At 40.8% G+C, this 22,888-nt stretch overlaps 1 protein-coding gene across 3 annotated transcripts in view; it reads left to right on the top strand.

Moving 5' to 3' along the window:
- GNE (glucosamine (UDP-N-acetyl)-2-epimerase/N-acetylmannosamine kinase) overlaps positions 1–22,888 on the top strand; it is a 57,203-nt gene that overhangs the window by 12,965 nt on the left and 21,350 nt on the right. The window contains exons 1-3 of one of the 3 annotated variants that reach the window (XM_018052165.1): positions 2,877–3,090; positions 11,095–11,297; positions 18,983–19,434. In XM_018052165.1, coding sequence (XP_017907654.1) covers positions 11,134–11,297; positions 18,983–19,434 — 616 coding nt within the window. In that variant the 5' untranslated portion in view covers positions 2,877–3,090; positions 11,095–11,133. Of the gene's footprint in view, positions 1–2,875; positions 3,091–11,094; positions 11,298–18,982; positions 19,435–22,888 lie in introns of those variants that run through there. The other 2 variants (XM_018052164.1, XM_018052166.1) reach the window with 2 other exon arrangements.

Raw genomic sequence — 22,888 nt, 5'->3', positions numbered from 1 at the left:
GTTGTGCAGCGGTTTGAACATTCTTTGGCATTGCCCTTATTTCGGACTGGAATAAAAACTGACCTTTTCCAATCCTATGCCCACTGCTGAGTTTTCCAAATTTGCTGGCATATTGACTGCAGCACTTTAATAACATCATCTTTTAGGATCTGAAATAGCTCAGCTGGAATTTCATCCCCTCCAGTTTGTATTAATGCTTTGTTCGTATTAATGCCTCCCAAGGCCTACTTGATTTCACACTCCAGGATATCTGGCTCTAGGTGAATGATCATACTATCATGGTTATCCCGGTCATTAAGGCCTTTTCATACAGCTCTTCTGTGTATTTTTGCCACCTCTTCTTAATCTCTTCTGCTTCTGTTAGGTCTTTTCCTTCTGTTAGGTTGTTGTTGTTTAGTCGCTAAGTTCTATTCAACTCTTTTGCGACCGCCATGGATTGTAGCCTGCCAGGCTCCTCTGTCCATGGAATTTCCCAGGCAAGAATAATGGAGAGGGTTGCCTTTTCCTTCTCCAGGGGATCTTCCCAACCCAGGTATTGAACCCACGTCTTGTGCATTGGCAGGCGGATTCTTTACCACTGAGCCCCATCAAGGAAGTCTGAAGGTAGCCTTTAGAAATTGGAAAAGGCAAAGATACAGATTCTCCCCTGCAGCCTAAGGAAGAGAAAACTACTGATATCTTTTCTTTTTAATTGAGCTATATTTGACATATAACTGTACATTAGGTTCAGGTGTAAAACACAAGGATCTTGTGAAATGATCACCATGATAAATCTAGTTAACACTGATCACTACACATAGTTATAAATTTTTTTCTTGTGATGATATCTATACTACTTCTTTTATTTTAGCCCCTCAAAAACCCATTTCAGACTTCTAACCTCCAGATTGGAAGTTAATATAATTATATTTTTAAGCTACTAAGTTTTGTGTAACTTGTTATAGCAGCAGTAGAGTCCATCTAGAGTCCAGTGAATCTGTGTGTTCAGATTCATATATCTTTTGTATACATAATTTTATTTATTTTTGGCTGCACTAGGTCTTTGTTGCTATGCAGGCTTTTCTCCAGTTGCAGTGAGTAGGGGTTTCTCATTGTGGTGGTTTCTCTTGTGGAGCATGGGATCTAGATGCACGTGAGTTTCAGTATTTGCAACTCCCGGGCTCCAGAGCACAAGCTCAACAGTTGTGGTACTTGGGCTTCACTGCTCCTTGGCATGTGAGATCTTCCTGGACCAGGGATTGAACTTGTGTGTCCTGCATTGGTAGGCAGATTCTTTACCACTGAGCCACCAGGGAAACCCTAGATTCATGCATCTTATTGCCTTTATAATAGCTTCCTGTGGCTGTCTCATAGGCATCTCAAATCTAACACATCACAAATTACACCTTTACTTTTAAATCCCTAAACCTGACCACTCCCCCAGCTTTTCATCTGGGTAAATGGCACCAATCACCTAATTACCAATACAAGACATCTGGAAGTCAACCTTCCTTTTCTCTGTCATCCTTGCATGTATACTAAGTGACTTCAGTCATGTCCAACTCATGACCCTGTGGACTGTTGCCCGCCAGGCTCCTCTGTCCATGGAATTCTTTAGGCAAGAATACTGGAGTGGGTTGCCATGCCCTTCTTCAGGGGATCTTCCCGTGTCTCTTATGTCTTCTACATTGGCAGGTGGATTCTTTACCACTGAGCCACCTGGGAAACCCCATCCTTTCATACCTAATTCATAATTAAGTTTCATCAATTCTGCTTCCAAACTAAATATCATATCCAACCATTTCAATCGAGTTTCACTGCCACCATTTTTTTTTACCATCAATTTTCTTTTCTTTGATATGGAATGTATGCATATACTACAAAATACAAAAGATATTATAAAAATAAATTCAGTGAAAAGTCTCTCTCTTCCCAGTTCTGCCAAATGCAATTAGTGGTATGGGTTTTGTGTGTATATGTGTGTGTGTGTGTGTTTCCTTTCAGAGATTTTTTTCCGGCTACCACCATTCTCAACTTTCAACCAGTCCATTCTCCACAGAATAGCAAAAGTGATATTTAAAAAAGAAATCTGGTATTGCTTGCAGGAAATCCCCTAATATCTGTCCTTTTGTAGCTGATGTGACCTCTTGGTGACAACAAGCTAGCTGCAGGGGAACTAACGGTTCACAAATATTCTGTAAATTAGAGCATCATTAACTGAAATAAATTAAGTGTAAAAGTTTATTGGGCTTGAAATTAACTTTAGCAAGAACTGACAATGAATCATTAGACTGTTTAAATAGTTTCACTTGCGGTAAGTTATTTACTAGCTGTAAAAAATATTTTAATATACTGTATCACCAACTCAAAGCTTGTCAGTGGTGACTAAGGAATTTGAAACAATCATTAGAAACTGTTCATCAGGAGCTGTGTGAGGCCTTTCCCGCCACTTTTTCTGCCACCTCTGTGTTCCTCTCTGTAAGTCTCTGGGGCAGGACGGCCTGGGGGTTCCGTGCATCATAAGGATCAGCAGGTCTCCGCCTTGCCTTGGTCATCAGCATCCACAGATCCTTCTAGAAGACGCGGTTCTGGAGGGGCACGGCTTCACTCGGGAGAGAGCTCTGGGTGGACCGCCACACGACCGTATTGTTTTGGTCCTGCCTATGAAATGACTGCGTGAGAAGGCCTGAGACATTGCCTCTAGGGCGCAAGGCCAAAACAACTACCCGTAAGGCGCTCGGGTTCCGAACTTTCACTTGACAGGCGGAGAAGCTGTCCAGGGGCGGGAACACCGGCTGAGAACAAGAGCTGGTCGCCTGGGGGCTACGCCACGTTCACGGAAGGCGCCGCCCCGGCCTGTCCTCCTCGCTCAGCCAATCGCAGAATTCCTCGCCGCTGACGTAGGGCGCGTCGGCCGATTTGGCGCTCGGGTGGGTGTGCAGGGCGCGCGGGGTGCGTTAGGAGCGGGTCGAGGCGAGTCATCGCTCGCGGTGCAGAGTGGCGGAAGCCGAAGGGGCGGCCTCGCGCCGGCCTACGTTCCGGATCGGCCCTCCGTTCTCACCCGCGAGGTCTGACTGCGGCGACGCGGGAGAAACAGCGGACCCGCTACTGGTGAGACCTGCGTGCCCGCCAGGGACTCGGGGAAGGGGGACGCGGGCTCGGGGAACGCCACCTGTCGGCCCCCAGGGCCTTTCTCTTTCGGCCTCCACCCGGAGGCCTCAGATCCCCGGCCGGCGGCTCCGCACTCATCACGCCGCAGGTCCGCACCCGGCCCGGGCCTCGCTGTCTCCCGTGGGCCTGCACGTCAGGGCCGCTCCTTAGTCCAGTTGTGGGCTCAGCTGTTGGCTGGTGCAGCAGTTTTGAGTGCGGACCCCGGGTGAGTAACCCCGGAGTGGGGCTCGGGGTCTCAGAGGAAGGCCGGCTGCACTCTGTTCCTTCGGCTATCCTGAAAGACAGCGAGCAGCCGCTCACAGAGATGTGCAGAAGGCAGGGAGCTCCGTGAAGATGAGTGGCCCTGGGATGTAAAGCGTCTGACGAAAGATGATCTTGAAGGTCTGCGCCTAACTCTGACTGTACTCTGAGTCTGAGCTTCCCTGGAAGCTTGATATGCATTTATTTCACTATCCCCCCCCCCCACGCCCCCACCGCGCGCCGCAGCACAGCACTTGTAAAATTGTTAGAGCATGAAAGTTTTTTTTTTTTTGAATCCTGATGGAGAAGCGGCGTAGGGTACAGCTTGGCATTTAGAGATAACTGTTCGAGTCGACTGTGGAAGCTCTGGAAGGAGTCACACCCGAGTATAGCTCAAGATAGTGTTCTGAATTTCAGACCACTTTCGAAAGACCTCTCCTGATTCTTGTGAGCCTCATCCGGTCTGCACTGAGGGAAGAGAGGGATTCATCATATGTGCCCTTCACTGCCGCGGTGCCTGGCAGGAAGGTTCTCACTCGTGAGTGCTTATGAAATGAACAGGCAGGCAAACACTGGATATGAGCACTATCTTGAATGCTGATTTGGTGTTTGGTTTTGGCAGTTATTAGCCAATGGCACCCCACTCCAGTACTCTTGCCTGGAAAATCCCATGGACAGAGGAGCCTGGGAGGCTGCAGTCCATGGGGTCGCGAACGGTCAGACACGACTGAGCGACTTCACTTTCACTTTTCATGCCCCGGAGAAGGAAATGGCATCCCACTCCAGTGTTCTTGCCTGGAGAATCCCAGGGTCGGGGGAGCCTGGTGGGCTGCCGTCTATGGGGTCACACAGAGTCGGACATGACTGAAGCGACAGCAGCAGCAGCAGCTATGATTTGGGGCAAGTAAATTGGTTTTCACTGAGGTATGCCCGTTTGTAAAACAGTGCTGATAAGATAGGGCTGTGAGGATGAAGTGAATTAATGCTTGTAAAGCTCTTAACATGTGCTTGGCAGTTGTTTATTTTGATGGTGTCTTCTGCTCAGAAGGGCTTCCCTTGTGGCTCAGCTGGTAAAGAATCTGCCTACAATGTGGGAGATGTGGGTTCGATCCCTGGGTTGGGAAGATCCCCTGGAGAAGGGAAAGGCTATCCACTCCAGGATTCTGGCCTGGAGAATTCCATGGACTATAGTCCATGGGGTTGCAAAGTCCAAGGGTTCGAAAAGTTACTCAACTGAGCAACTTTCAGTTCACTTCTGCTCAGAAACTGCTTGAGCCAAGTGTCTTTTTCGATAGTTGAATGGGACCACAGTATTTATTTCCCTGGAAGGGGTCACTCACCTTTTTGTCAGTATTTGTAATAGTCTTGAGAGAATGTAGGTTTCTCAGATTGCCAGTGAGTTCGAGGTGAAGGCTTATTTTCATACCAGTATCTATGTTTTAGTGGCTCTGGTTACTGTCATGGAATTGAGTGAAATGAATGTAAATATCCAGTCCATCTGCTTTCTGAGCTTTAGGCTTTAAGGACTGTGGACAGTGCATCTTTGTTGATCATTTAAAAGATTTCTCGTTTTCCATACAATATTTTAGATATGCTGAAAAGGACAGAAGACAACATGACACCCTCTACCAATCCTCAAGATTTAACACATATTACTATGTTACCATGTTTATTTCAGATCTCTACTTAAACGATTTTTTAAAAAATGTTTACATAGACAACAGAAACCCTCTAAGCCCTCTTTTCCTTTACCTTCCCTCCTCCTTCAGAGGTAACTACTTTCTTGAGTTGCTGTATAATTTCACTATAAATCTGGTGCCCTATTGTATCTTTTTAGAATATGCTGTTTTCATCTAACACTATATTTTAGACGTTTATTAATATTGACACATTTCAACGTAGTCCATTTGTTTTCATTACCCTCTGGAGTCCACTGTGTAAATAAAAAAGTTTTATCTTGTTTTATATTGCACTTTATGCAACTTAAAAACTCCTGGTATAGTTGAAGTCCATTATGTCACATTTATTCATTTCATACTGGTCATGGAGACTCTACTCTGATCACAGTTCTTAGTGTAAAAATGGATGCTTGGACATGACATTTTATCCAGAACAAATAATAATTATACTGGGCAGTGAAAGAAAACTTGTTACTTTTGTTCCTCGTGCTTCTGTTGGGAAGGTGATCTATTAATGTGGCTTGATGGCATGTACTGGATTCTAAGCTCCTAAAAACTAGAGGTGAGATCTTCCTCGGCTCCACATCTCTGCTTTCCATTGCTCTGCACAGAGTCAGTTCTCAATGAATGTTTGTGACACTTTCACTCTCAGGGCTCTCATATATTTGAAAAGTTGATGGCCAGCAATTTTCAAAATTGCAGTGTAAAAAATACAGTTTTATTTATTTATTTTGGCTGTGCTGGATCTCCATTGCTGTGCAGGCTTTTCTCTAGGTGTGGAGAGTGGGGGCTACTGTCCACTTGGGGTGTGCAGGCTTCTCATTGTGGTGGCTTCTCTCTTGTGGAGCACTGGCTCTGTGGGGTGTGGGCTTCAGTATTTGTGGCATGTGGGCTCCATAGTTGCGGTTCCCAGGCTCTAGAGCACAGGTTCCATAGTTGTGGTCCACAGGCTTAGTTGCTCTGCAGCATGTGGGATCTTCCCAGACCAGGGATCAAACCCGCATCTCCCGCATGGGCAGGCAGATCCTTTATCATTGAGCCACCAGGGAAGCCCAGACTTGCACTTTTAGATTTCATATCTCTGACCTGCCTCTTGAGAAACCTATATGCAGGTCAGGAAGGAACAGTTAGAACGGGACATGGAACAACAGACTGGTTCCGAATAGGAAAAGGAGTACATCAAGGCTATATATTGTCACCCTGCTTATTTAACTTATATGCAGAGTACATCATGAGAAACGCTGGGCTGGAAGAAGCACAAGCTGGAATCAAGATTGCTGGGAGAAATATCAATCACCTCAGATATGCAGATGACACCACCCTGATGGCAGAAAGTAAAGAGGAACTAAAAAGCCTCTTGATGAAAGTGAAAGAGGAGAGTGAAAAAGTTGGCTTAAAGCTCAACATTCAGAAAACGAAGATCATGGCATCTGGTCCCATCACTTCATGGGAAATAGATGGGGAAACAGTGGAAACAGTGTCAGAGTTTATTTTGGGGGGCTCCAAAATCACTGCAGATTGTGATTGCAGCCATGAAATTAAAAGATGCTTACTTCTTGGAAGGAAAGTTATGACCAACCTAGACAGCATATTAAAAAGCAGAGACATTACTTTGTCAACAAAGGTCCATCTATTCAAGGCTATGGTTTTTCCAGTGGTCATGTATGGATGTGAGAGTTGGACTGTAAAGAAAGCTGAGCACCGAAGAATTGATGCTTTTGAACTGTGGTGTTAGAGAAGACTCTTGAGAGTCCCTTGGACTGCAAGGAGCTCCAACCAGTCCATCCTAAAGGAGATCAGCCCTGGGTATTCTTTGGAAGGCCTGATGCTACAGCTGAAACTCCAATACTTTGGCCACCTCATGCGAAGACTTGACTCATTGGAAAAGACTCTGATGCTGGGAGGGATTGGGGGCAGGAGGAGAAGGGGACGACAGAGGATGACATGGCTGTATGGCATTACCGACTCGATGGACGTGAGTTTGGGTGAACTCTAGGAGTTGGTGATGGACAGGGAGGCCTGGCGTGCTGCAATTCATGGGGTTGCGAAGAGTCGGACATGACTGAGCGACTGAACAGAACTGAACTGAATGCCTTTAAGGGCTTCCCTGGTGGCTCAGTGGTTAAAGAATCCCTCTGCCGATACAGGAGATGTGAGTTTGATCCCTGGGTCAGGAAGATTCCCTGGAGAAGGAAATGGCAACCCACTCCAGTGTTCTTGTCTGGGAAATCCCGTGGACAGAGGAGCCTGGCGGCTACAGTCCATGGGAGTCACCAAAGAGTGGGACATGACTTAGTGACTAAAACACTACAACAACAATGTCTTTAAACTTTCCCATTTTACCACTTGATTCAGAAACGTAACTAAGAACAATTAAAAAGCAAGGTATGTGACAGTAGTTTGTAGAATATATTGCTAATTGCATAATACACTCTATATATTTATAAAATATATTTGTATTTATATATGTGAAGAAATATATGTGTATTTTTTGTATATATAGTTTATGTAGGAGGATGGATAAGTGACTAGCAACTCTAAGCACCCAGGGAGAACTCCACATCTGAGGACACAGATGAGAAGACTTTCAGAGCCTCTTGTGCCTTTTCAGTTTTAAACTGTGTGAATGTACTATCTAATCAAAAGTTAATTAAATTAAAACTATTTTTTAAAAAGAATTCTCCCCTTAAAAGAGGACTTTTACCATTATTACACTTTTTTAAAAAAAGATTTAGCTTTTTTCTTTAAAAAACCTTTTGCTCTTAGTAACATTATTGTATTTTTCATAGTTTGTGTAATATGGCTACTTTCACTTTTGGTAGAATAACCTTTGAATTACCTGGTAAGCACTAAGCGTTTTAGAATTGCAGGATAGAAAGTTTACTATTCTAAAATAAATACAAATTTACCAACTATTTGGTCGGTAACAAAATCCATTTGCTTTGCCTCACGTAGCAAATTAAATATCATCAGCAATTTATTCAGCTCAGTTTTAATGAGTGGAAGAAGATTTACGTACCAGAACACTTAGGCCAGCTGGTTTTGGAAAAATATCTTTGTCACTTTGGTTAGGTAGTGCTTGTGGGCAAAGAAAATGTGAAAGTGTTAGTCGCTCAGTTGTGTCTGACTCTTTGTGACACCATGGACTGTAGCCCACCAGGCTCCTCTGTCCATGGGATTCTTCAGGCAAGAAAACTGGAGTGGGTAGCCATTCCCTTCTCCAGAGGATCTTCCCTGCTCAGGAATTGAAGCCTGGTCTCCTTCATTGTAGGCAGATTCTTTACCGTCTGAGCCATAGCTAGTGCTTAGACCTTACAAACAACTCTCTTGACAGAATGTTCATTACACGATCTTATAAATGCTTTACATTGGGTGGAATTAGTTCTTACTGGAGATTATAAATTCTGAGTGGGCCTAATGATGGGCAGTTTGTGTGATTATAGAAGTTCCAGCATAAGAGAGATGAGGTATCAACAGCAGAAGGTTACTGGCAGCATTTCCACCAAGTCTGGGTCTACCTTGATTGAAAAGGCAGCTCCCCTTTTATTGGCACCCTTACTCAAGCTTCTCTGGATTCCTGATCACAAATTCTAAATGTCGATACACTTCCTGAGACCTAAGCATTGAGATTAGTCCATGAAGTTAAACTTTACATTGATATAAGGAAGTGTTAAAAACTCCATGAAACATAACTCTTACACCTTGTCCCTGGTTTTTACTTTTTGAACAGAGAGTACAGGATGGTGGGGGATAGGGGTGCAGAGGAGTTGAGCAGTAGTAGGTAGCTCAGTGGTAAAGAATCCACCTGCCAAGCAGGAGTCTCGGGTTTGATCCCTGGGTTGAGGTGGTTGCCTGGAGAAGGAAATGGCAACCCACTCCAGTATTCTTGCCTGGAGAATCCCAGGGGCAGAGGAGCCTGGCAGGCTACAGTCCATAGGGTCACAAAAGAGTCGGACACAACTTAGACTAAACAACAATCCACTTTGACAGCTGTTAGAATAGTTCTGACCTGAGGTCAGGTATTGGACTAGGAGATGTCCTGGTTGAGGGGGATGGAGAGGAGATAGATTTGAAAGATACTCAGAAGGTAGAATTGACAGGGCTGAGGAAGTACAGGGTGAGGAACAGAGAAGACAAGGATGTCAAGGCATTTGGATGAATGGGAGTTCATAACGCAGTTAGAGAACAGGAAGGAGGAACAGGTTTGGAAAAGAAAATGAGTTCCATTTGGGACAGTGACTTTGAGGGGCCTGTGGGGCAGGAGATAGCTGGTAGGCATTTGGAGTTGTCAAGTTTGTAGGCACTGGCTAGGGATGTGAATGAGGCCTTGAAGGTAGGGGGTTTTGTTTCATCTTACTCATCTTTTCCTCAGCACTAATCACAGTGCTTTGTGTGTAGTGTGAGAGTGAGTAACTCATTTGTTATAGGATGTGATCTTGAATCTTGGGGAAGTAATTTCTTCCCCCAAGGCTTGTCTTTCTCTTTCTCTAAGTGGGGAAGCTGAACTAGATCAGTGGCTCTCAACCAAACTTTTGCTTTAGTCTGGTATGTTGGGATTAATTGTGAGGAATGGCAAGTAATTTTTAATTAATAATAAAGAGCTGATGTTTGATTACTTTTTAAATGAGTTGATTTGTTACTCTTTTTTTAAGTAACAAACAATATTTTACTAAAACATAAGATTTACAAAAATTTCCAGACAAACCATACAAAATGGTCACAAGCTTTTGCTTAAAGGGAGAATTCTACACTTGACAGTTAAATCACAGTGTTATTAGTGAGTTTGTTTAATGTTCCCATTTTGGTTCAATCAAGCTTGTCCAGCTAAAAGTTAGACTTGATTAGAGACCATATTCTAAAGAACTGATTAGTTGCTTTTAACCAGTACAATTAGATCACCATAAAAGGGGGGGAAGGAGCCCATAAAATTAAACTTAAACTATCTTTCCCTCACAAAAAAAAAAGAAGAGAAAGAGAAACAGTCACACCCTGCAACTAACCCTGACGACTACCTTCATTCACAGTGGTGGTGGTTCAGTCACCAAGTTGTGTTTGACTCTTCTGACCCGGTGGACTGTAGTCCACCGGGCTCCTCTGTCTGTGGGACTTCCAGGCAGGAATGCTGGAGTGGGTTGCCACTTGCTTCTCCAGGAGCTTTATACTTAAACCATGATGGGGAAAATGAATAAAAGCAGAAAGAGGCTATGGCTTTTAAACGTTTCACCACAATCCAGATGATACTTCTAGCCTCTGCTCATGCTAATTTACGACAGTGAATGAGGACAAGACATAAATTTGCTAATGTGCATTTAATCAGCAAAGGACTGGCAGTGTCTGGGCTTTTATTCTGTAATGTTTCTAAGACTTTATCCATTAAATGCAAACAAAAAAGGAAGAAGTCTTGGCAGAACAGGGGAAGTGATGCGTACTTGATGATCGAGGGATTTGAATATTATCTGGGGCAGACAGCCTGGTCCCTGCTTCAGCTGTTTCTATGGCTGGGGCTCCGCCGGTCCTCCGCTGCTCCGCTGGTCCTCCGCTGCTCCGCCACATCATTTGTTAGTGGATCATCTGGACTGGGAGCACTTCACCAAGTCTGGATTGATAACAGAACTATGCACATCTGCAATGCTGGGGACTACTTGTCTTTCAAAATATGTAAACATTCTTCCCAACTTGTCTACATTAGGATGATAGATTCTGGTCATGAAACATACTTTGGGGGCTGCCATTGGGCATTCTGAAGGAATGGTTCAGGTTTAAAAGTCCCTCCCTTTATCATTATACTTAATGATGGTTAAAGATTTAAGACTGCAAAATTTTATGTTTATATCTTGGATCTATCATTCTGATTATAAATAAACTTTTTGTCTCTGTAATGTCTTATTATTGAAGTATAGTTGAACTATAATGTTAATTACTGTTGTGCAGCAAAGTGACTCAGTTATACATACATACGTTCTTTTCATATTTTCTTCCATTGTGGCTTATCACAGGATATTAATTTTCATTTTTGCAACTTCAGGAACTCTATTTTCAGAACCTCTCGAAAAGAAAACAAATCATGGAGAAGAAAGAGAATAACCGGAAGCTTCGGGTGTGTGTTGCCACTTGCAACCGTGCCGATTATTCTAAACTTGCCCCCATCATGTTTGGCATTAAAATGGAACCTGAGTTCTTTGAACTTGATGTGGTGGTACTTGGCTCTCACCTGATAGATGACTATGGGTAAGATGAAAGCGTTTTCTTATGATATTCTTCATTGCAACATGGTGTACTACTGAGAACTTGGGTCCTGGAGCCATGTGGACCCAGCTTCAAATGCCAGTTCTACCACTTAGTTTTTAGGTGGCCTTGGAGAAGTTACCTAGCACTTCTGAGCTTCAGGTTCCTCAGTTATGAAACGAAGTGGAAACTTGTATTGCAGGTTACTGTGAGGAATGGAGATAGTGACATAAAATGTCTATATAGGGATGCTGCCTATTAGATGCTTGGTAAATTATAGCCATTATTATTACTATTATTTGCTACTACATTCAGAAATTCCATTTATAAATGTATATTGTGTGACTGTAATGTGATTCTATATAATCTGTTTTGTGAGTTCTAATGCTAATCCTACATGAAAAAACTGTATAAAGTAGTAGACACTGAACAAGATTTTAAAAATCTAATCTATAAGATAAAGTAGAATTACCATTACCATTGATACTTATTTTGATGACATTAGGTTTGTTATTGATCACAGTCTAAATATTAAAGATGAAACTTGGGAAATCTTTGAGGGACAGAAAGAACGTATATACCAAAGATGGAACATTCATTTTGTTATGTGTTAATAATAAAGTGGCTTTAGTGCACCCTTGTGGCATGAAAACATTAATGCAGCCTCTGAAGAAGGTAAAAAATACAATATGAAAGAAGCTTGTGTTAAGGTAAAATGGTCTTTTTCAGACTGTCCTTTAACAATAAGATAATGACAGCAAAAACAAAAACATGCTTCCAAAAACAAATTTGGCAATTTGCGATAAGAAAACACTTTTAAAGACTAGAGAAGAAACTTATGGATAGCTTAAAAGTTCATAGATTTTTAAAATGTGAAACGAATTTTGGCTATCTAAGAAAATCCGCTTGAGTGTTCTTACATTATTGAACAGAAGTTGGACAAAGTAAAAGAGTTTTAGTTACAAACTGAGGTAAAAATCTAAGTGTGTTCTTTTACTTCTTTGAGAAAAGTTTGGCAGAAGACTGGCAGGGGAGGGGCTTTCAAAGAGATGGCGGTAGGTTTCTTACCTGCCTGCCACAGTAATTAAGGGGGAAGGTAGTGTTTGTCAGGTGAGACTGTTAAAATGGAAATGTGACTGGTACTGGGAATACTTGTCTGAAGTGCGTTCTCACACAAGAAACTGATTGCTTATGGGGAGAAGCACTGGATGACTGGAAAACAAAAGTGAGAAGTAGCCTTTTCACTTATAACCTTTTGTATCTTGCGTTTTAAACCATGGGACTGTATTATTTAAGAAGACATTAGGGCTTCCCTGGTGTCTCAGTGGTAAAGAATTCACCTGCCACTGCAGGAGAGGTGGGTTTGAACCCTGGTCAGGGAAGATCCCACCTGCCATGGAGCAGCTAAGCCTTTGTGCCACAACTGTTGAGCCTGTGCTTAGAGCCGGGGAACTACAACTACTGAACCCTCGCGCTGCGACTACTGAAGCCCGAGCGCCCCGGAGCCCACGCTCCACAACAGGAGAAGCCGCCAGTGAGAGAAGCCTGAGCACGGCAGCTAGAGGAGAGCCCACGCAGCAACGAAGGCCCCGCACAGCCAGAAACTAATGCACAAGCGAGACTGTAGGAGAAAAGAAGACATTAGATCAACAGAGCCAATCAGCTACCTTTCTACCTCAACCAGTTGAATTTTTTTAAAAAACATCATTTTTATACTCTTAAGAATTGGGCAAAACAATTCAAATGAATAACAGACTCCTTAGGAATTCATCAGTTCATTTATTCAGCACATTTTTTTTTCAGATTGGTGTTATAGGTTTTGTTGTTTTTTGAAGTATAGTTGGTTACAATGTTGTGCTAATTTCTGCTATGTAGCAAAGTGACTCAGTTATATGCACATATACATTCTTTTTTGTATTCTTTTCCATTATCCCAGGATATTGGATTTCGTTCCCTGTGCTATATATACAGTAGGATCTTGTTTATCCATTCTAAATGCAGTAGTTTGCATTTGCTAACCCCAACCTCCCAGTCCATCCCTCTCCCTTCCCTGATCGCGCTGGTAACCACAAGTCTATTCTGAATGTCTGTGAGTCTGGTTTTTGTAGATAGGTTCATTTGTGCCATATTTCATTTCATTTATTAATTTGACCACACCGGGTGGGCTTAATCCCTGACTAGGGATTGAATCCTGACCCTCAGCAGTGAAAGCACCAAGTTCTAACCCCTTGACTGCCCAGAAATTCCCTGAATTACCTATTTCTTCTTGATTCAGTTTTGGTGGGCTGTATGTTTTGTCTGTTTCTAGAAAGTTGCCCATTTCTTCTGAGTTGTCAAATTTGTTGGTATATAATTGTTCATAGTATTCTCTTAGGGGTTTTTGTATTTTGTGGTATCAGTTGAGATTTCTCCTTTTATATTTCTAATTTTTCAAAAATTTGAGTTCCTGTCTTTCTTTTTGGTGAGCCTGGCTAAAGGTTTGTCAGTTTTGTTTGCCCTTTCAAAGAATCAGCTCTTGGTTTTACTGATTTTTATTTCTGTTGTTTTTTTAAATCTCTATTTTATTTCCTCTCTGGTAAATTTATATTTTATTTCCTTCTTCTGACTTTAGGTTTTATTTGTTCTTTTTCTGATTATTTTAGGTGGTAGGTTAGGTTGTTTGTTTGAGCTTTTTCTTTTTTTTTGAGAAAGCCCTGTATTGTATGAACTTTCCTCTAAGAACTACTTTTGCTGCATCCCATAGACGTTTGTATAGTTGTGTTTTCATTGTCATTTGTCTCAAGGTATTTTTAAATTCTGTTTCGATTTTCTCACTCACCCCCCCTTTTTTTTTACTAGCATGTCATTTAGTATCCATGAAATCATTTTTTTCCCTCTTTTCTCGTAATTGATTTCTAGTTTTGTGCTTTATTTCAGAGGGATTTTGATTATGGTTCCTGATTCAGATGGTTATGTATGAACATTCTGTAGGTAGGACAGTCTCAGAATTAAAGCTGTGTTGCAATCTTAGAAGACATACCTGCCACAGGTTTCCAAATTTAGTATTAAAAAAAAAACAAACCCAGAAAAACCCAACATTGATGTACATATACAAAAAGGTCAACAACTCTTAGTAAATAAATACAAAGAAAACTACACGTAGACATAGCATAGTCAATTTGCTGAAGACAAGAAAATCTTGAAAGCAACAAGACCAAAAATTATATTTCTTACAGGGGAACTAATGATAAGAATAATTAACTCACTGACAGTGGAGGCCAGAAGACAATGGAACATCTTTAATGTGCTCAGAAAAGGGGGAAAAAACCTCTGCTAACCCAGAATTTTTTTAATCCAGTGAAAGTGCCTTTTAAAAATGAAGTAAAGATACTTTCAAGAAAAGCTAAGCAAATTATCACCAGCAGGTATGTGCTGCTAAAAATGCTAAGGGAGATTCTTGAAACTGAAGAGAAATGATACCTGTTGGGAACTTACATCTACAGGAAGGAGTAACTACAAATGGTAAAATACATGCATATATATAAAAGAAAGAATGCCTTTAAAAATGCTGTGGTACATATACACAATGGAGTATTACTCAGCTGTTAAAAAGAATTCATTTGAATCAGTTCTGATGAGATGGATGAAACTGGAGCCGATTATACAGAGTGAAGTAGGCCAGAAAGAAAAACACCAATACAGTATACTAACACATATATATGGAATTTAGAAAGATGGCAATGACGACCCTATATGCAAGATAGGAAAAAAGACACAGATGTGTATAATGGACTTTTGGACACAGAGGGAGAGGGTGGGATGATTTGGGAGAATGGCATTCTAACATGTATACTATCATGTAAGAATTGAATCGCCAGTCTATGTCTGATGCAGGATACAGCATGCTTGGGGCTGGTGCATGGGGATGACCCAGAGAGATGTTATGGGGAGGGAGGTGGGAGAGGGGTTCATGTTTGGGAACGCATGTGAGAATTAAAGATTTTAAAATAAAAAAAATAAAAAACTAAAAAAAAAAAAAAGATTTATTTTTAGAATAGTGTTAAGTCCTGCAGCAAAACTGAGCAGAAGGTACAGAAGTCACTCATATACCTCTCTTCCTCTATACAGGCATAACACCCCCCACTATCGGCATCCCCTACCATACCTCATTAGTACATATTGTTCAAACGATGCACCTCCACTGACACATCATTATCACTCAAAGTCATAGTTTAATTGGGTTCAACTTGGTGGGGTAAGTTCTGTGGGTTTGGACAAATGTATACTACCATTATAGTATCACAGAGTCATCTCACTGTTCAGTTCAGTCAGTCAGTCATGTCCAACTCTTTGTGAACCCATGGACTGCAGCATGCCAGTCCTCCTCGTCCATCACCAGCTCCCAGAGTTTACTCAAACTCATATCCATTGAGTCGGTGATGCTATCCAACCATCTCATCCTCTGTCATCCACTTCTCCTCCTGCCTTCAATCTTTCCCAGCATTAGGGTCTTTTCAAATGAGTCAGTTCTTTGCATCACCTAGCCAGAGTATTGGAGTTTCAGCTTCAGCATCCGTCCTTCCAATGAATATTCAGGACTGATTTCCTTTAGGATGGACTGGTTGGATCTCCTTGCAGTCCGAGGGACTCTCAGGAGTCTTCTCCAGCACCACAGTTCAAAAGCACCAATTCTTCAGTGCTCATTTCACTGTTCACTGCCTCCCAGATCTTCTCTTCTACCCATTCATCCCTTCCTCTCCCCACAACCCATTTCCTGGCAGTAACTGATCTTTTTACCATTTCCATAGATTTTTTGCCTTTTCCAGAATGTCATATTGTTGGAATATCCTATATTATGTAGCCTCTTCTTTCATTTAGTAATATGCTTTTGAGTTTCCTTTATGTATTTTCATAGCTTGATAGTCATTTCTTTTCAGTGCTGAATAATATTGCATTGTGTGGATGTATGATAGTTTATTTCTGCATTCTCTTACTGAAGGATATTCTGATTGCGTCCAAGTATTGGCAGTTATGAATAAAGCATATTTTTGTAGATTTTTGTGTAATGTAAGTTTTCAGCTCCTTTAAGTAGATCAAGGAGCATGATTGTTCCTTGTAAAAAAGTATGTTTAGTATTGCAAGAAACTGACAAACTGTCTTCCAAAATGGCTGCTGTATCATTTTGTATTCCCCCAACAGTAAATGAGAATTCCTGTTGCTCCATATCATTGCCAGAATTTAGTGTTGTCAGTGTTCTGGATTTTGTCCATTCTAATAGGTGTGTAGCAGTATCCCTTTTTAATTTGCATTTCTTTGATGACACATGATGTGGAGCATCTTTTCATATGCTTATTTGCCATCTTTATATCATCTTTGGTTTAACCCATTTTTAAATTGGGTTGTTTATTGTTGAGTTTTAAGCTCAGGGGCCAAACAAGAAATCCTAAAGGGAATTAGAAAATATTTTGACCTAAATAAATATTACAGTGTATCAAAATTTGTGGGTATAGATTAATCAGAGCTTATGGGGAAATTTATCATTTTAAATATTAATACTTATGTGAAAAAAGAGGTTAGAGTCAAGGATCCATTTCCATTTTAATAAACAAGAAAGAAAACGAAGCCCAAAATAAGTAGAAGGGAGGACCAAGGGCCAATAGAGTCAAAATCAATGAAATGTAAAAGTAGACTAAACAATAAAGAAAGTTATTTGAGCTAAAAGTTATTTGTTTAAAATAAGAAAATCAGCATGCTTCTGCAGAACAAGGATGGGTAACACAGAAATTACCGACATAGGATAACAAAGAGGATGTCACTACTGATCTCAGCATTAAAACAATAAAAGGAGGATATTAGGCCAGTAAATTGACAATCAATTTAGATGAAATGGACAAGCTTTTGAAAAATACAGCTTACGGAATTTTTTTCTACAGAAAAGATAGAAAATCTCAATAGCTCTATATTAAAGAAATGTGGTTCATTGTCAAACCCTATAAAAATAACTTCCTATAGAGATACCTTCACTTTTGAATCCTGTCAAACATTTAAGATCCCATTAAATTCCTGTGGGAATTCTTACAGGATTTTCTTTATTTACAATGTCATAGCTTTTGTAGGAAACTCCAGAGAAATCTATAAAATGACTGCTAAGCCATCTATATGATGTATGTAAAAAATCCTTCATAATCTGAGAAAATATCATAGTGTTAAGTGGGTTAAATAGATTACAGAGTTGTACTATGATGTATTCTCAACCGTTTAAAAATATTATGGGAAAAAATTATGAATAAAGTGGTTAGAAAGAAGGACTTCACTGGTGGTGCAGTGGTTAAGACACCATGCTCCCGTGTAGCAGGTGCAGGTTTGATTCCTGGTCAGGGAACCAAGATCCCACATGCCGATGGAAAAAAGGAAGAAATCATGGTAATACTGATGGTGCTGAGTGGTAGGTTTATGCATGATAATTTTCTGTATTTTTCTAATTTTTAAGCAATGTTTTATATAGTTCCAGAAACAAAGTCAGATCTTTTAAAATCTAGTCATAACAGGAAACTTTAAAGCATTGAGAATTGCTGTTGCTGTTGAAGCATGAAACAGACTTGAAACTGCATTTCACAGCCAATTTAAGCCTACATTTTCACCCTAGTCAGAATTATGCTGCATGAATGGTACCATATGAAAAGAATTCAGGAGATAATTTCCATCATTCAGAAATTTATAATATAGTACCATATCAGGTATCCCAGTTCCATACTACTTTTTTAGGGGCATTTATAAGTAACATTTTTTCTATTAAGTAGCATGATTTCTTTTAAAAAATTTATATATAATTTTCAGTTCAGTTCAGTCCGTCAGTCGTGTACGACTCTTTGCGACACCGTGGACTGTAGCACGCCAGGCCTCCCTGTCCATTGCCAACACCTGGAGTTTACTCAAATGAGTAAACTCATGTTTCTTGAGTAGACTCATGAATTTACTCATGTCCATTGAATCAGTGATGCCATCCAACCATCTCATCCTCTGTTGTCCCATTCTCCTCCTGCCCCCAATCCTTCCCATCATCAGGGTCTTTTCCAATGAGTCTGTTCTTCACATGAGGTGGCCAAAGTATTGGAGCTTCAGCTTTAGCATCAGTCCTTCCAATGAATATTCAGGACTGATCTCCTTCAGAATGGACTGGTTGGATCTCCTTGCAGTCCAAGGGACTCTCAAGAGTCTTCTCCAACACCACACTTCAAAAAGCATCAATTCTTCGGCGTTCAGCTTTCTTTATAGTCCAACGCTCACATCCATACATGACCACTGGAAGAACCACAGCCTTGACTAGATGGACCTTTGTTGGCATATAATATTTTTAAAAGGAAAGAAAAAGTCGTGATCACTGTAAAATTTAGTCTCTTTTTTTCCTAATAAAAACATTCTTCCTCCAAAGTTCTCCCTCCGGGTGCTCACTGAAGCAGGGCATGGGTGAGACCTGCAAAGTGTGGGAGGTGTTGATCTAGGTGGTGACTACAGGGGTGTTTGTGTAGAAAAAGTAATCAAGTGATCTGTATATTTATGGCCTATGCTTTTAATTTTTGTGTGTAAGTTATACTTCAGTTTAACAAGGAAATTTTGTGAAATGTTTCTCCCTTCAGAGTTAATGTTGATGTTTTTATAGCCCTATATTTAAGAACATGCTCTCACATTTTAATTTCTCCCTGCTTTAGAAACACGTATCGCATGATTGAACAAGATGACTTTGACATTAACACCAGGTTACACACGATTGTCAGAGGGGAAGATGAGGCAGCCATGGTGGAGTCAGTAGGCCTGGCCCTTGTGAAGCTACCAGATGTCCTTAATCGCCTGAAGCCTGATATCATGATTGTTCATGGAGACAGGTTTGATGCCCTGGCTCTGGCTACATCTGCTGCCTTGATGAACATCCGAATCCTTCACATTGAAGGGGGGGAAGTCAGTGGGACCATTGATGACTCTATCAGACACGCCATAACGAAACTGGCTCATTATCACGTGTGCTGCACCCGAAGTGCAGAGCAACACCTGATATCCATGTGTGAGGACCATGACCGCATCCTGCTGGCAGGCTGCCCTTCCTACGACAAGCTGCTCTCCGCTAAGAACAAGGACTACATGAGCATCATTCGGATGTGGTTAGGTGTGTGCCAGACTTTATTCAGTCTAATGGTTGCTTTTGTGCCAAAGTATGGTTATGTCTCAGTCCTTTTGGTAACTGTTGTATAGAGAAGGTACCATTAGCAGTCAGAAGGCTAAATTTTAGTTCATGAATCTTGCCCTGTAGTATGACTTCACCTCTCTGAGACTCATCTTTTCTAAAAGATGGGCTTAATGGACTGAATTTTTTAAATCTCTGCTATTTTTATATAACAGAATGCTTTTCATCTGTTAAATACAACGTTGCAGGTGAATATTTAGTGACAGGGACAGATCCTGACATATCAAAAAGGGAAAAAAAGGAAGCTACAAATTGTATAATGTGATGCTGTTTTTATAAAAAAACAACAGCATAATAGAAAAGTTGGTAAGTATGTACACCATTGATAATATTTACTTCTGGTTAGTAGAATTATGGGTATATTTTTTCCTTTGTTTTTTTAGCACAATGAAAACAATTAGTTTTAATGCCTTATGGGCCTGTTGAAATATTCAGATGAGATAATGTTGAAAGCTGTAAGCCATAAGTACTTATAAGGGGTTATGATTATTGTTAAAGAGCAGAAGTCAGTTCTACGATTAGAGTTTGTTAGCCCTGTAAATAAGCGTTAAGGAAGGTTGTTTATTTATCTTCGGATCAATGATCTAGATTCCTGGAAGTCACTTTTTGCTAATCAGAGGCAAAGAAAAAAGGTTTGCAAACAATGTCAGTTGGTTAATTTATAATGAGTGTACTATCTTGAGGATAAATCAGAACTAATTATCTGTTTAGGTATTTAGGACTTTCTGTGAAAAGGTAGATCAGTTGAATAATGAAGTTAATAAGTAGTAAATTGATCTAGTGGTTGTATAATTTAAGATTTTAAATCCAGATCACATTAGAACAGGAAAGAAATTGGATTTTTTTTACTCTATAGTTTAGCCCATTCTGTGTATTTCTTATCTCTGGACAGATTCATAGTTGTCAGGGAACCTGTCGAGATAATGCTGATGTAACAGACTTCTGTCTCTCAGTCTCCCCTTTCTGCATGCTTCTAAGCAAGCATTCTTGCACTCTGTTCTGGTTATACTGTTAGCTCTGTATGTCTTCTGAAAAACTTGTAATGAAAGAAAATAACCCTTATAAAGCAGAATACAACAAATTTGTAATTGCAGGGCTTCAGGTTCTATTTGGAACCATTTAAGCAGTTTCTTCTACAGAAGCAGAAGATACTAAGAAGAGGTGGCAAGAACACCCAGAACCATTTAAGCAGTTTCTCCTACAGAAGCCGAAGATATTAAGAAGAGGTGGCAAGAACACACAGAAGAACTGTACAAAAAAGATCTTCACAACCCAGATAATCACAAGGGTATGATCACTCACCTAGAGCCAGACGTTCTGGAATGTGAAGTCAAGTGGGCCTTAGGAAGCATCACTGCGAACAAAGCTAATAGAGGTGACGGAATTCCAGCTGAGCTATTTCAAATCCTAAAAGATGATGCTGTGAAAGTGCTGCACTCAATATGTCAGCAAATTTGGAAAACTCAGCAGTGGCCACAGGACTGGAAAATGTCCGTTTTCATTCCAATCCCAAAGAAAGGCAATGCCAAAGAATGCTCAAACTACCATACAATTGCACTCATCTCACATGCTAGTAAAGTAATGCTCAAAATTCTCCAAGCCAGGCTTCAGCAATACGTGAACCGTGAACTTCCTGATGTTCAAGCTGGTTTTAGAAAAGGCAGAGGAACCAGAGATCAAATTGCCAGCATCCTCTGGATCATCAAAAAAGTAAGAGAGTTCCAGAAAAACATCTATTTCTGCTTTATTGGCTATGCCAAAGCTGTTGACTGTGTGGATCACAAGAAACTGGAAAATTCTGACAGACGAATATCAGACTACCTGACCTGCCTCCTGAGAAACCTGTACGCAGGTCTGGAAGCAACAGTTAGAACTGGACATGGAACAACAGACTGGTTCCAAATAGGAAAAGGAGTATATCAAGGCTGTATATTATCAGCCTGCTTTTTTAACTTATATGCAGAGTACATCATGAGAATGCTGGGCTGAATGAAGCACAAGCTAGAATCAAGATTGCTGGGAGAAATGTCAATAACCTCAGATATGCAGATAACACCACCTTTATGGCAGAAAGTGAAGAAGAACTAAGGAGCCTCTTGATGAAAGTGAAAGTGGAGAGTGAAAAAGTTGGCTTAAAGCTCAACATTCAGAAAACTGAGATCATGGCATCTGGTCCCATCACTTCCTGGCAAATAGATGGGGAAACAGTATCAGAGTTTATTTTTTTGGGCTCCAAAATCACTGCAGATGGTGATTGCAGCCATGAAATTAAAAGATGCTTACTCCTTGGAAGGAAAGTTATGACCAACCTAGACAGCATATTAAAAAGAAGAGACATTACTTTGTCAACAAAGGTCTGTCTAGTCAAGGCTGTGGTTTTTCCAGTATGGATGTGAGAGTTGGACTATAAAGAGAGCTGAGTGCCAAAGAATTGATGCTTTTGAAGTGTGGTGTTGGAGAAGACTCTTGAGAGTCCCTTGGACTGCAAGGAGCTCCAACCAGTCCATCGTAAAGGAGATCAGTCCTGAGTGTTCATTGGAAGAACTGATGTTGAAGCTGAAACTCCAATATTTTGGCCATCTGATGCGAAAAGCTAACTGTTTTGAAAAGACCCTGATGCTGGGAGGGATTGGGGGCAGGAGGAGAAGGGGATGACAGGATGAGATGGTTGGATAGCATCACTATCCAATGGACAAACTACCCAAACTCAATGGACATGAGTTTGGGTAGACTCTGGGAGTTGGTGATGGACAGGGAAGCCTGGCGTGCTGCGGTTCATGGGGTCGCAAAGAGTCGGACATGACTGAGCGACTGAACTGAAGCAGTTTCTCTGTGAAAAGAAGAATGACAAAATAGCAAAAACTGGATTTTTTTTTTAAAGCCAGTGAGGGAAAAGAAGACATTTTCTCCAAAGCTTTTACCTGCTTCTCGACCTACAATTTCTGATGTTATCCTTCTCCTTATAGGAAAAATAGCATTGGGTAAGCCACTCAAACATGCAGCTTAGTAACCAGAATAGTAATAAATAACAGCCCTAATAAAAATGTTAGCAAAGTTGAAAAGACATGTTAACATTTCTAATAATGAAAAAAATACCATAGTAAATATAGGACTTTTGACACAAAACCAAATAATGGTACCATAATAGAAAGGCTTTAAATAAATGCTTTAAATGTGTGGAAGGACTGAAGCTGCTGAGTTCTGGAGACAAAGGCAGATAATGTCAAAGTCCTACATCACATTGAGGAACCGGTGTGGGATTTGCACAGAATATGTTGTTGCTAGGGATGGGTAGCTCCAGCTCATTGTCCTGTGTTTTTTCATTTTTTTTTTTAAAGATGTCTAGTTTTTGCTCTTCTGTTTTCCTTTTTTAATG

This window comes from Capra hircus, chromosome 8, assembly GCF_001704415.2.
Source record: "Capra hircus breed San Clemente chromosome 8, ASM170441v1, whole genome shotgun sequence".
In the NCBI taxonomy this organism is placed as follows: domain Eukaryota; kingdom Metazoa; phylum Chordata; class Mammalia; order Artiodactyla; family Bovidae; genus Capra; species Capra hircus.
The sequence above is the reverse complement of the archived record's forward strand: the minus strand, read 5'-3'. Positions and strand labels throughout refer to the sequence as shown.